Source organism: Ascaphus truei, chromosome 5 (assembly GCF_040206685.1).
Source record: "Ascaphus truei isolate aAscTru1 chromosome 5, aAscTru1.hap1, whole genome shotgun sequence".
Lineage (NCBI taxonomy): Eukaryota > Metazoa > Chordata > Amphibia > Anura > Ascaphidae > Ascaphus > Ascaphus truei.
Genome location: NC_134487.1, coordinates 300,947,796 through 300,962,828, shown reverse-complemented (window position 1 = coordinate 300,962,828; position 15,033 = coordinate 300,947,796). Strand labels below are relative to the sequence as shown.

Below are 15,033 nucleotides of genomic sequence, written 5' to 3'. Positions count from 1 at the left end.
GAAATCAAAGGATGCCCAATATATATATTAAAACTCACTCATTAAAAATGGCATTAAGAGTTGAATTTTTAAATAAATTAAAAAAAAAGATAATACTCACTATCTAATACTACAGAACTGATTTATTTGAAACACACTTGTAGGATATCACTTCGATTGCACCAACAGATCATTTAAAAAAAATAGGTTTGAAGCAGGGGGAACCTCCGAGGACCCCCTGCTTCCCGAGGTACATATCTCCGTATGTGCTGCCGGTATCGCTCTGTTTCTTAAATGTTCTACGCCAATTGGAAGTCGCAAGGGATGACATCACAGCTTCCAATTGGCACACATGACATTTAAAGACTCCATTTCGTTCGCTCCAAATAGCCCGGTCTGCACAGCTACCGACGGCACCACCTACGGAGGTATCTTGGTAAGTAGGGGTGTCCCTTGAGAAAGCCCGTCCCGATTCCTACATGTACGGCCGAAATATTCATTTATTTTTATAATACAGATTTGCCATGTTTAATAATTGTGGCTTTTTCTAAATCATGCACAGTACCACTAGTTTTCCTAAGCCACTCAAACCAATTAGTCGACTGCAATTTTCCAACCAAGAATTATGCAAAACTCTAATAGCGCATCTGAGATCAGATGCATTGTAAGGAACCCCAACCCTCTCTAATAGCGCGTCTGAGATCAGATGCATTGTAAGGAACCCCGACCCTCTCTAATAGCGCGTCTGAGATCAGATGCATTGTAAGGAACCCCGACCCTCTCTAATAGCGCGTCTGAGATCAGATGCATTGTAAGGAACCCCAACCCTCTCTAATAGCGCGTCTGAGATCAGATGCATTGTAAGGAACCCCGAACCTCTCTAATAGCGCGTCTGAGATCAGATGCATTGTAAGGAACCCCGACCCTCTCTAATAGCGCGTCTGAGATCAGATGCATTCAATAGTAGAAGGGAGTGAGAATAGGATGTAGAATCCGAATCCCCTTCCCTCCTCCTATTGAATTTCCTGTATCTTGAGGTCTGATGAGGATACCTGGATGCCCCAGAGTTGGTTACTCTAAATCAGGGGTGCACAAACTTTTCCGTCTGCGCCCCTCCCCACCCCCCGCCCCCTCTAACCTGGTCTCCGGCATTAAATGACACTGCGGGGTCACGGGACGTCACCAGCGGCGTCATTTGACACTGCATCGCCGAATACCAGGTAAAGGCAGGCGCAGAGGCCTCCTGTGATCCCCCGGCATGTCATTTTTTTTTATATTCCTCTTTTATGTTCTTTTTTAAAAATGTATTTACACCACGGAAATCTGCTCTGTGAACCTATACCTATAGGTGATGTTTCCATATGCACTGAGAAATGTCACTGTGTTTTCCATGTGTCTAGCCCAATTGCCGTATCTTAAAAGGCGAAATCCCACACAGTCAGCCAGTTTAATTTCTTAGGGGTCTCTGAATGGGGAAGTGTTTGGCAATCAAGTATTTTCTGTACCCCTGATCAGAGAACCAATAAAGATAAGGGGAAGTGGGGGAACTCTGGCTGTACAAGCGCTCGCTGATCACACGGAAAGGGAGCAGCCGGAGGAAACTAAACCCCTCCCAAGTCTCACTTTAATAAATAATATAGGCGTGTGTTTGGGATAAAAAATAAAGAGGATATTATTACCCAGATGAGATCCTTTAGAAATGGCATTAGAATAAGTTCTGTCTGGACCTGGGAGGGACATACTGTAGTTCTGTCTGGACCTGGGAGGGACATGATACTGTAGTTCTGTCTGGACCTGGGAGGGACATGATACTGTAGTTCTGTCTGGACCTGGGAGGGACATGATACTGTAGTTCTGTCTGGACCTGGGAGGGACATGATACTGTAGTTCTGTCTGGACCTGGGAGGGACATGATACTGTAGTTCTGTCTGGACCTGGGAGGGACATGATACTGTAGTTCTGTCTGGACCTGGGAGGGACATGATACTGTAGGGCCCCCATTTCCCTGTCATTCCTGCAGGTAATTCACACAATTACTGGCAAATAGTAGATCCTTTGTACTAACACTTTCCATGTACATGAGCCAGGCCTGTTGGCTACAACAAAGTCCCACATTCTACATATAAATGAAAATGATTATACTGAGGGATCGTCCCTGAGTCTCCCCGGGTCACTTACTGAATTCCCCTCAAGCTTTTTCCATGAACCTATTCAGGGAACATACGGATTTGCAACGTGGTGTGAAAAGGGACTTGCATGGAATGGACAAATGCAGAGTTTATCTTCAAGTTCCTGTAGAAGGCACCGACCAGAAGTGATTGCAAATCTAACCCGCTGCTGCTCCAAAGCATCTTGCGAGAGGTTTTATGTATCCACCAAGAAAAACATGTTCAGTACACAGTGTGTATACGATTGTGGCGATGGCTTCATTCTAACTGCGCAAACCCAGTGTTTTTATTTGTTGTAGAAGTTCTGTGACATAAGATATAATACAATACATAACTTGAATCCATATTGTGTTGGTGGGTGCAGATGCTGGAAATTCAGGAACCTTCAATACATAGAAAGGGAGCCGGTAAAGTTTGGTAAACCATTTAAAATCCAATCCTTAAGGACACCCCTACCCGTCTGGAACTTGCCTGTTGTTCCATCTACCCATCCAGAAAAGTCTCCCATTTAAAGACTGTCAGTTGGACTACGGTATCTTGGACTTTTATCACTAGCGCCGGGGACACTTATTTTGTATTTTCATTTTTGCTTAACAGGTTTGGAATCATCTGTTTTATGTAGTTCCCCTTGGCAGCTTTATTTTGACACTTCATTTATGTGTTTATTATTCACCAATATTCACCTTTGTACACATCACATCATTTGGTGTAGGTTAGCGCATGTAGTGGGTTAGTTATATCGTGTGTTTGTCTATTTAAAATCCAAAGATCAAGCACACCGGTTCTATGTAAAGTAGGAAAGCAGGCCATGTAGACTGAAGTTGAGTCTTTTCTATGCTTTTACGAAAAACACTAACAAAACTGTAGTGACAAACGAAAACTCCAAAGTCGCGCTCCACAAAGAGAATATAACGAAGACTTAAATAGATCCCATGGCCAGCCTTTATAGAACAAATTTTACATGAGATAAATGTATTTACATACATATACTGTATAAAGAAATGTATTGTGCAAAGTGAAATGCAATCGTCATTCTCATTTAAAGCCGTTTATTCAGGATTGTAGAGACCTGTATCATGCTCGAGCCTGACACAAATAATACATATTTACATTCCTCGTTTGTTACATGCACATTACAATGTATTCCCCCCACCCCCTGCTACTCCGATAATTTCACTTTAAAAAAAATGTTCTTTTCATTTCATTTGTAGCTAAAATCCTCACAGGCAAACTAATGAATGATGCTATGGACACAAACTACTTCTACTAAAGTATAAAAAAAAATATGATAATTTATATAGATAAATGCACCAGTCAGTGTTACATTTGTTTTCCTGGTGCATGGTTACTGGTTCTCCATGTAGGGTAAGTCACAAGGCATCTGCCATACACTGCAGTCATATATACAGCGCTAAACTATGCCAGGGAAGGTTACACCTGTAACGGGCATCTCAGTAGTTTACGGCTAATTGAAAAGTCCAGTTTTCTTCCTTTTTTTTAATAGTAAATATCTCCCACCAATAATCTCAATTTAAACAGCTGACAAAATAAAGATAAAAGGATTACTGTGCTGTTTGATGACTGTGCTGTTTGATGACTGTGCTGTTTTGAGCGATATCGCTCCATGCAAATACTTTATCTTTCAGTCCGTGGCTATTGCTTACTGCTAAAAGTGTTACTCCAGAAGTGTGTGGGTATTTGGGGTAGAAACATACGCCATCACCTATTGCAATGCTGTTCTGGCATAGGAACAAAACCATCCCCACCCCCACACGTGGAGGGCAGCAGAAATGGGGACACTGGACTATTAAACAATATAAACATTTACAATCGATTACAAATCAATAAAGTTATTTTAAAAAAAAATGTATGCTTCAAAACACGAGAGGGCATCGATGGAGCAGGCAAGTAATCTCCGGGCGAGACCATGTCCCAAACCAGTGTTTTTCAACAGGGGCTCCTAGGAACCCTTGGGTTCCCTGCAATTTTCAGGTCATTCTTCTAAATACAAAAGAATTTACAATGCGCATCTGATCTCAGACACGCTATTAGAGAGGGTTGGGGTTCCTTACAATGCATCTGATCTCAGACACGCTATTAGAGAGGGTTGGGGTTCCTTACAATGCATCTAATCTCAGACACGCTATTAGAGAGGGTCGGGGTTCCTTACAATGCATCTGATCTCGGACACGCTATTAGAGAGGGTTGAGGTTCCTTACAATGCATCTAATCTCAGACACGCTATTAGAGAGGGTCGGGGTTCCTTACAATGCATCTGATCTCGGACACGCTATTAGAGAGGGTCGGGGTTCCTTACAATACATCTGATCTCAGACGCGCTATTAGAGAGGGTTGGGGTTCCTTACAATGTATCTGATCTCAGACGCGCTATTAGAGAGGGTCGGGGTTCCTTACAATGCATCTGATCTCAGACGCGCTATTAGAGAGGGTCGGGGTTCCTTGCAATGCATCTGATCTCAGACGCGCTATTAGAGAGGGTTGTGGTTCCTTGCAATGCATCTGATCTCAGACGCGCTATTAGAGAGGGTTGTGGTTCCTTGCAATGCATCTGATCTCAGACGCGCTATTAGAGAGGGTCGGGGTTTGGCAGAATGTCACAATATAATTATAGTGTTCATTAACCAAAAAAAAAGATTGAAAACCACTGCCCTAAGAATATGATAAAAAGAGGAAGAGCAGTATTTATTTATACTTAAGCATTAGTAACATGCTAAACAGTCCATAATAATGGCATTGTTACTATAACATCCAATACAGAGAACATGCAACGCTTTCTGCGCAGTCAGCCAACCAAAGAAAACACCTATATTTATTAAGTGCTGCTGAGCGGCGCGGCGCTCACAGGAAAGGGAGGCGATAGGAAGCAGGTGTCCGTAGGCTTTCTTTGTTGGTTGACTGACGGTGAATGGGTCCGATAACGGGATGATTATGGGCTGTTCGTCTGCCTTACACAGCTACACTGTACTTTATGACATTGGGCTTGATACCAGCAAACAGCAATGTTGTTTACATATTGTTAATACAATTTGATACAATACCACTTTCAGTTCTACGCCTGGATGAACGTTATATTATTTTGGCAGTCTGCCACACATACACCGCTCTGTGGGAGTGGGTACGAGATATTAGAATGCACGCTCACTAACTTATAGTGTGGTCTGGTCAGCGTTGCCTGTCCCGTTGATGCCTTATCTTTGTAATTATTTGTTTTGGTTTTTAACTATATAGATTTGTAATCAATTGTTACTTTTTACATTGTTTGCCGACTACCCGTTTTTTTCACTACTTTCACTTTTCCCCACTTTTATTTGCTGCGGTGGTTTTGGCCATGTGACATTTCTGCACTAACTCACATTATAAGTTAAGGCTCTGATTTATTGAATGAGGGGATTCTTCCTAATTCCGAGTGCTACAGTGGCACAGCACATAAGCAGTCAAGGAATGGAGACAGATGAAGATAAAGAATACGTGTATGTGAAATGGGGAGGGAAATATTTTAATGATTGTGAACATTTTGACCATACTGTGCATGTATGTAAAAAAAAAAGCAAGTAACATATTGTATATACTAAAGATTGTGTATATTTTTATCAGCTTGTCTGAATTTTGTATGAAGTACAGCGTAACCAAGGGAGTCCATGACTGACAAGCTTTATACAAAGCAGTTGCTAGGTATCGTTTTTAAAACTGTACAAATGGCTATAGTACTTTTAGTTACAAAACAGAAATGATTCCCGGTTCTAATCAAACATAACGAACATACAGAACTTTACTATCTTTCACGAACATTGTGAGATTTTAACTACCGTTCAGGAGTGTTTTCCGCGAATTGCCCATTTAAAACAATGTAGCAAAATGTTTTTAGGGATACATCTAAACGACTTTGACAGGAACTGTTCTGGTTCTGTTGGATGACCCGCCGCATTCATCATTTTATGTTGCTATATCTCCCGCCACACCTGCTGATTGAGGTGCCGATGTTGTGGAATAAGCAGGTACCAATTCCACTTCAGATTCACGTATGAAGATCACCGCGTCTCCACTGACATTAATCAGGCACTGCGCCTGCAAAGGGAGAATAAATATAACAGCAGCACATTCACGTGTTACAAACGGAAATAAATATAACAGCAGCACATTCACGTGTTACAAACGGAAATAAATATAACAGCAGCACATTCACATGTTACAAACGGAAATAAATATAACAGCAGCACATTCACATGTTACAAACGGAAATAAATATAACAGCAGCACATTCACATGTTACAAACGGAAATAAATATAACAGCAGCCCATTCACGTGTTACAAACGGAAATAAATATAACAGCAGCACATTCACATGTTACAGACGGAAATAAATATAACAGCAGCACATTCACGTGTTACAGACGGAAATAAATATAACAGCAGCACATTCACGTGTTACAAACGGAAATAAATATAACAGCAGCACATTCACATGTTACAAACGGAAATAAATATAACAGCAGCACATTCACATGTTACAAACGGAAATAAATATAACAGCAGCACATTCACATGTTACAAACGGAAATAAATATAACAGCAGCCCATTCACGTGTTACAAACGGAAATAAATATAACAGCAGCACATTCACATGTTACAGACGGAAATAAATATAACAGCAGCACATTCACGTGTTACAGACGGAAATAAATATAACAGCAGCACATTCACGTGTTACAGACGGAAATAAATATAACAGCAGCACATTCACGTGTTACAGACGGAAATAAATATAACAGCAGCACATTCACATGTTACAGACGGAAATAAATATAACAGCAGCACATTCACGTGTTACAAACGGAAATAAATATAACAGCAGCACATTCACGTGTTACAAACGGAAATAAATATAACAGCAGCACATTCACGTGTTACAGACGGAAATAAATAGAACAGCAGCACATTCACATGTTACAAACGGAAATAAATATAACAGCAGCACATTCACGTGTTACAGACGGAAATAAATATAACAGCAGCACATTCACGTGTTACAGACGGAAATAAATATAACAGCAGCACATTCACGTGTTACAAACGGAAATAAATATAACAGCAGCACATTCACGTTACAGACGGAAATAAATATAACAGCAGCACATTCACATTACAGACGGAAATAAATATAACAGCATCACATTCACGTGTTACAGACGGAAATAAATATAACAGCAGCCCATTCACGTGTTACAAACGGAAATAAATATAACAGCAGCACATTCACGTGTTACAAACGGAAATTAATATAACAGCAGCACATTCACATGTTACAAACGGAAATAAATATAACAGCAGCACATTCACGTGTTACAAACGGAAATAAATATAACAGCAGCACATTCACATGTTACAGACGGAAATAAATATAACAGCAGCACATTCACGTGTTACAAACGGAAATTAATATAACAGCAGCACATTCACGTTACAGACGGAAATAAATATAACAGCAGCACATTCACATGTTACAGACGGAAATAAATATAACAGCAGCACATTCACGTGTTACAGACGGAAATAAATATAACAGCAGCACATTCACGTGTTACAGACGGAAATAAATATAACAGCAGCACATTCACATGTTACAGACGGAAATAAATATAACAGCAACACATTCACGTGTTACAGACGGAAATAAATATAACAGCAGCACATTCACGTGTTACAAACGGAAATAAATATAACAGCAGCACATTCACATGTTACAGACGGAAATAAATATAACAGCAGCACATTCACATGTTACAGACGGAAATAAATATAACAGCAGCACATTCACATGTTACAGACGGAAATTAATATAACAGCAGCACATTCACATGTTACAGACGGAAATAAATATAACAGCAGCACATTCACATGTTACAGACGGAAATAAATATAACAGCAGCACATTCACATGTTACAAACGGAAATAAATATAACAGCAGCACATTCAAGTGTTACAAACGGAAATAAATATAACAGCAGCACATTCACGTGTTACAAACGGAAATAAATATAACAGCAGCCCATTCACATGTTACAAACGGAAATAAATATAACAGCAGCACATTCACATGTTACAAACGGAAATAAATATAACAGCAGCCCATTCACGTGTTACAAACGGAAATAAATATAACAGCAGCCCATTCACGTGTTACAAACGGAAATAAATATAACAGCAGCCCATTCACGTGTTACAAACGGAAATAAATATAACAGCAGCACATTCACGTGTTACAAACGGAAATAAATTTAACAGCAGCACATTCACGTGTTACAAACGGAAATAAATATAACAGCAGCACATTCACATGTTACAGACGGAAATAAATATAACAGCAGCACATTCACGTGTTACAAACGGAAATAAATATAACAGCAGCACATTCACGTGTTACAAACGGAAATTAATATAACAGCAGCACATTCACGTGTTACAAACGGAAATAAATATAACAGCAGCACATTCACGTGTTAAAACAGAGTATCTAATAACAATTACTCGGGGGTTTGATAGAACTAAAAAACAAAGACGACGGTTTACAAGCGTATACACAAAAAGCGATTAATGGTGTCTTTAAAAGCTAAACCCTGTTTGGCTAATATTATGTTTTCCTTTACTTACCAAACAAGGGATGTTGTCATGTATAATTTTAAATGTTAACATCAATCTCTGTTTAAACACATACTACTGCTTTGCACAGTTACATAGCTTTAACTTGGTTAGATAAACCGATTATATTTTCATTATAGGAACGGTGACATACTTTAATTTCTTCTCTTCAGATTTGCCTTGTGTGTACAAGCCACATACATGTACAAGCCACATACATGTACAAGCCACATACATGTACAAGCCACATACATGTACAAGCCATTCTGGTACATCACCTGATTTTTGTTTGCATTCTCCATGAACACACACTGCTTCATGATGTAGGACACGACAGCATTGCCTCCTAACGCTGCCACATGTGCTCGTACCATAGCAAACACTTCACAAATGAACGCGTGGAGGAAGCCGCTGACACCGCCCTCCTGTAATAAGCAAAGCAATGAGAGACGGGTTTTACATTCAATTATTCTGGCCACTGTTGAAGATCTCCCCGTAGAACGAAGGATATTAAAGATTCGATCTTTGCAACATTTCAAATTGTACAAGATAATCAACACAGCAGACCTTGCACTGGCAGCTTCAGCCTGGGGGGTACTTTTTGCCCTAACTCCCTAGCTATTCTAAGTTCTCTATACCATCTGCTTACCGCACACATACTATACAAAGTATACTCCATTTAACCACTCATTACTTCGTTTCTGTTCAATATTTCGAATAGCAGAAGCGCTCACTAAAAACAAAGCACAGTGACTTCTAATTTCTAGCAGCAATCCCGCCTGGGAACTCTTTTTTTTTTTAAATGTATTTTTTTTAACTTACCTGACCTGGGTCTCCCCTGGAGCTGATCAGTGCCCCATTAATTTCGGGGAGCCCCCACCCAGGTTCCTCAGATATTGTCATTTTTTTCGTACCGGTTTAGACACAAAAAATGACAAATATAGCTGGAGACCACAAACATGGCCAAGGGGTCACCAATAGAAAGGCGACATCATGTCTCGGCCGACATTGCAGCTTTTCGGAGCCATTACCCTGTGGCCATTTTTGGATCTCCCAGTTTGCTTTCCGCTCTGGAACGTGGGGTTCCTCGGACATCACGGAACCACCGCTCCAGGGAATCCTCCGGTTCAGGTAAGGTTTTTAGACGGGATTGTTGCTTTAATATCCATATTCATGATTTACAAGAAACCAATAAAATGTTAAAGGAACATCACGGGACTTCCTTAAATGTGACAAATGTTAATAAACACAACGTTATTTGTCACCAACTTATAGTTCTGACCCCTCAATCAATATTAATGAAAATATATCCCGCAAAATTGCACAAAACAGTGATGGTGATACTGATCTAATTCCAAATGTTTGAACCTCTGAAGGGGACATTTTATGATGTAGATATAAATCAATGTAACATGATTGGCATGTTATTACCCAGAATCCCTCGCTGCTGTGGAAGCACCATATTCTCTATTCCACGGGCTCGGTTTTCATTTCCACAATTTACTATGGGGAGGATGAAGAGTGAATAATAACACGGATCCCATTTGGCGAAATCCTGGATGACATACTACTTTGAGAAGCTTGAATGTATTGTCCAAATGTGAGTGCGTATGAAATTGAGGTGAATTCACCTATCCAGATTGTAGAATAATTACACATATATTGTCTTTGTTTCTTCTTGTTCTATGTGACGGTGCTCCCAAACTTTCTCAGACACGGAGCGTTTTTGTCACATTTTTACCCACCATAAATTATTAGTTTACGTGGGTGTGACCACACCAAGCTTCACACTGCAAGGCGGAGACCATCTTCACTCTCATGGGACCAAAATGGTCCAAATAGCTATCTGTGAGCAGGTTACCTGCCATGCACTTCTTTAACCCAGGCTCAGCTTTAAGAGCTGTGTGAAACTACAGGCATAACTTACAGGTGCAACCTCACAGTTGGTCAGAAAACATACATGTAATAGTCTAACTGGGTTCCCGAAACACATCTAGCAATGCTAAAAGCAAAGGCTTAAAAATGAGTTGCATGTTAAATTTCTTAGGGGAATTATACTTAAGCAGCCAGTTTCTTTCCTCTGACCTACTTCCTTATCAGAGAACCAATAAAGATAAGGGGAGGTGGGGAATTGGGACACTTACGTATCACACAGCCCCAGACCTCCTAAACATGTCACTAGTATAAGGCTAAGGCCCCGGTCACGGCGCTGTAATGCGCGCCCGCGCTTTTGGCTGCGCGTTCCGGCGATTCCCCGGTCTGCAGCTCACTGCAGGAGCAGAGACCGGGGGGGGCGTGGCGGAGGAGTGACCGGGGCGCGGCCATGACATCACCCGGCAGGTTCGCCCTCATTGGCTGAACCGCCGGGGGGCGTGCCTAGCCGCTCAACGCGAGTTCCTGCTCTCAATTCTATTGAGAGCAGGAGTAGCTCTCGCGCGAGCGCTGCGGCCCCCCCTCGCAGCGGGCCCCGCGCCATTGCGGGGAGGGCTCTCGTGAGCGCAGCGTCCGCCACAGCGGACGCTGTAGCAGGCAGCGGGGGCAAGGCCTTAGTTCACCCTGGTGCTAGTAGGCATTGAGGGGATCCACGTTATAAGCAGCAAAAATTGATGCACAAGAAGCTCATTTGCACGTAGTTATCCGTTGGAAGCGCTGTATCCTCATGGTTATGGGGTACGGCAGCTTTTATGATCCGTTTTAGACATAGACTAGTGTTAGAATTACTGACATTATAAACGTGAAGCGGGTCGATACATTTCTTTCACCATTTTAGCTTTGTAAAAGTCATATGGAAATAAAGCCCCACAGGCGTCCCACGAAACCTTACGTTACGGTCGCAGGTAATGCATATTTATGCTCATATACACAAACCTGTGTACGTGCATTACCTCTAATAGGAAAAAATATCAGAAGGCCTAGTGATATATTATATAATTTTTACATCAAAAACCCTACTCCACCATGAACACCCATAAAACTGCCATGTTTATAAAAGAAATTAGATGAAATGTCTCTAGAGTAAAAATGACTATACTGTACATACTCCCAATGTTTCAACGTAACACCGCTTCCTACAGCACGGCTTAAACCAATGTGGGAATTAGGCCCACACGCAGCGCACTTTAATAAAGTTATTCATGGGGCAGTTCTCCCTGCACATGGGGTGGCCAACTCCCGTCCTCAAGGGCCACCAACCGGTCAGGTTTTAAGGACATCCCTGCTTCGGCACAGGTGGCACTGCTATTTTTGGACCTCCCCCATCTTTTTTTACAGGTATAGGAAGCAGGTCGTCTCCGGAGCTGAAACCCGTGAATCTCGGCTCCGGGGAACCTGAGATACTTACCACGGAAGGCGGTGAAAGTACTGATCCCCTCATGGGGAAACAAAATGGAAGTCTAAATCTCCCGCGTGACTAGGGCCAGTAAGAAGTCGGTCGCAGCTTCCTATTGGCCCGCGTGACACATGGGATTAAAACCTCCATGAAGTATCAGTGACACTTTATCCGGTGAGTATCTCGGGGGGGGAGGGGGGGGGTGGTAAGGCGCTGGAGCTAAAATTAACGTGGTTAATCTCCAGGACCCCAACATCCTACACATGCAGATAGAAGAAAGTGGTTCCCAGAAGGAGCTGCAGCTGTAAGTAGGCCTTCTAAACAAAGCTAAGCATTTCTTTCACAGCTAAACATCAATTTTTGCATCAATAAAAATGTCTGGATAGAAACTTCTCTCATGCCCACTGGTATCGCTCACCTCTCGCAGGGAAGTGGTTTCCCGTATAAAAAACATGTTGATGATCCCAAGGTATTTGGTTATTTTGGCGCCTGGTATAAAAGACAGTGGTGTCATCTTGACCACGGTGACCGCGGGACTGCCCCACGCTGCCGCAGAGCGATGTCGCAAGGGTCCCTCAGCCAACGGACTGGCCTTGTCCAGCGACGTGACTAGAAGACGAGAGAAAAGTGGCAGAAAGAGGTGGGAAAGACGGATAGAAGAAAAGTAATAAAAAGTTCAGTAATAATTGAGCAAAGAATCAAACGCAATTGGACAACAACAAACCATAAGTCAGGCGTGGCCAACTCCAGCCCTGAAGGGTCACCAGCAGGTCAGATATTAAAGAGGCAATCCAAGGGGACGGCTTTTGGCCGAATCACACACACACTTGAAGCAGGGGGGTCTCAGGAGCCGATACCAGTTAATTTCAGCTCTGGGGCCTTCCTGCTTCGGGGAATACGTACCGGTGAATTAGGTGCCGGCAGCTGCTCTCCTCGGCTATTGGGGTTCACAATATGTCCACTGTTCAGATATTTCCCGGGCCCGCGGGTCAATAAGAAGCCGCGATGTCATCGGCGCGGACTCCTATTGGCCTGTGTGACGTGGGAGCTTCAAACTTGAATGCCCTGCTTGCTTAGCCAGATCTGCTACCGGCTCCTACTTCAGAGGTCTGTATCTCCGGAAGAAGGGGGCCCCGGAACTGAAATGAACGGGGTAAAGCTTCGGAGACCCCCCTACTTCAATTCTATATATATTTTTTTTAAATTGCTGTGTTGGATTGCTCTTTTAAGGATATCCCTGCTTCAGCACAAGTGGTGCAGTTGACTGAGCCACTGATTGTGCCACCTGTGCGGACGCAAGGATATCCTTAAAACCGGACCTGTTGGTGACCGCTGAGGACTTGAGTTGGCCAACCCCGCAATGAGTGTTTTCGGTTTGCATTTTGCAATGAACCAGGTGTCGGTATTCTGGCGCTGTACTGGTGAAGCTCAGCCCATGCTGCATTAAGAAGAGATGATCGCGAGAGACAGAGAGAAATAAACGGATGGAGACCATGCAAAGCATGCACGCAGAGAGAGGAGGGCACGGGGCCATGGCATTCTGCTTTGGAAAGAAGTGGCATTCCTGCAAAAGAATCGTGAATGAGCACGGCGAAACATACAAAAAATAAAGGTCGCCTCGGAAGAAAGAAAAGGGAAGGAAATACCAAGCGCCCAAAATCTGGGGAATTAATTGTGTGCTAGGAAAACAGATTGGTACATTTGATAGAGTGAGAAAGTTGTAACGTGTGTTGTCGTTGTAGAGATAAAAGTCTTTAATTACATTCTGTGAGCACTGAGGAAAAGGCGATTAAATGTTCTTTTTCGAAATTATATCAAAATCAAAATGAATGAGTTTTATGTTTTGGTAACTCAGAACTAGGACTAAAAAGGCACTTCATGAGTTTTTCAATAGAAATATCAAGAAATCCCAAGTCAGGAAGAAGTGCATTTAGTGAGTTTTTGCCTAAAAAATGCACTTGTTGAGATTTACCTCTGCAACGACGATATATTGTGGTCTTTTAAAGGAGTTGGATGTCTAGAACTGCTTTATCTGCCAAGTCTCCAAATCAGCTTGGATCAGACCTGGTTTTTGTATCTTTTTTTTCCCCAAAGAATTGTAATTTCTATTCCACCATAAACTGCAGATCCCACAATGTTTTGAAATTGGAAAACATGTTTTGAACAGATCAGTTAGTTGGACACATATATTCGAGGTGTTGGCCAATTCATTGGCTTTTTCGTGCCTTTTAGTTTGCCGGGTCCTGGGAACCATTAAATGAGAATATAATGTATAGTACTTTCTATGAGACGGTGACCTCAGCCCCTCACCGGGACCGTTTGAGATTTCTAGGACCCTCAGCCGCGGCCCCTACATCGCACCGCTGTACAATCTGCAGCACTTCGGCGGCCCAGCGCGGGTACTCCAGTGACCGCTACTCTGACCGCGCATGTCGGAGTGGCGGCCACGGGACTAGGAGTGGCGGGGCGGTCACTGGACTAGGAGCGGCGGGGCGGCCACGGGACTAGGAGCGGCGGTCACGGTACTAGGAGCGGCGGGGCGGTCACGGGACTAGGAGCGGCGGGCGGCCACGGGACTAGGAGCGGCGGTCACGGTACTAGGAGCGGCGGGGCGGTCACGGGACTCGGAGAGGCGGTCACGGTACTAGGAGCGGCGGTCACGGTCACTGGACTAGGAGCGGCGGGGCGGCCACGGGACTAGGAGCGGCGGGGCGGTCACGGGACTAGGAGCGGCGGTCACGGTACTAGGAGCGGCGGTCACGGTCACTGGACTAGGAGCGGCGGGGCGGCCACGGGACTAGGAGCGGCGGTCACGGTACTAGGAGCGGCGGGGTCGGTCACGGGACTAGGAGCGGCGGGCGGTCACGGGACTAGGAGCGGCGGGGCGGTCACGGGACT

General features: G+C 43.2%; 1 protein-coding gene and 1 long non-coding RNA gene across 16 annotated transcripts in view; one reads left to right on the top strand and one right to left on the bottom strand.

Annotated features, from left to right (window-relative positions):
* LOC142496271 (uncharacterized) overlaps positions 1–15,033 on the top strand; it is a 37,389-nt gene that overhangs the window by 3,868 nt on the left and 18,488 nt on the right. The window lies entirely within an intron of this gene.
* The window catches only part of C2CD5 (C2 calcium dependent domain containing 5), a 68,664-nt gene continuing 56,810 nt past the window's right edge, over positions 3,180–15,033 (bottom strand). For all 15 annotated transcript variants that reach the window (XM_075602897.1, XM_075602901.1, XM_075602903.1 and 12 more), the window contains 3 exons: positions 12,554–12,744; positions 9,086–9,232; positions 3,180–6,233 (listed from right to left, as the gene is read on the bottom strand). In XM_075602897.1, coding sequence (XP_075459012.1) covers positions 6,102–6,233; positions 9,086–9,232; positions 12,554–12,744 — 470 coding nt within the window. In that variant the 3' untranslated portion in view covers positions 3,180–6,101. The remainder of the gene's footprint in view (positions 6,234–9,085; positions 9,233–12,553; positions 12,745–15,033) is intronic.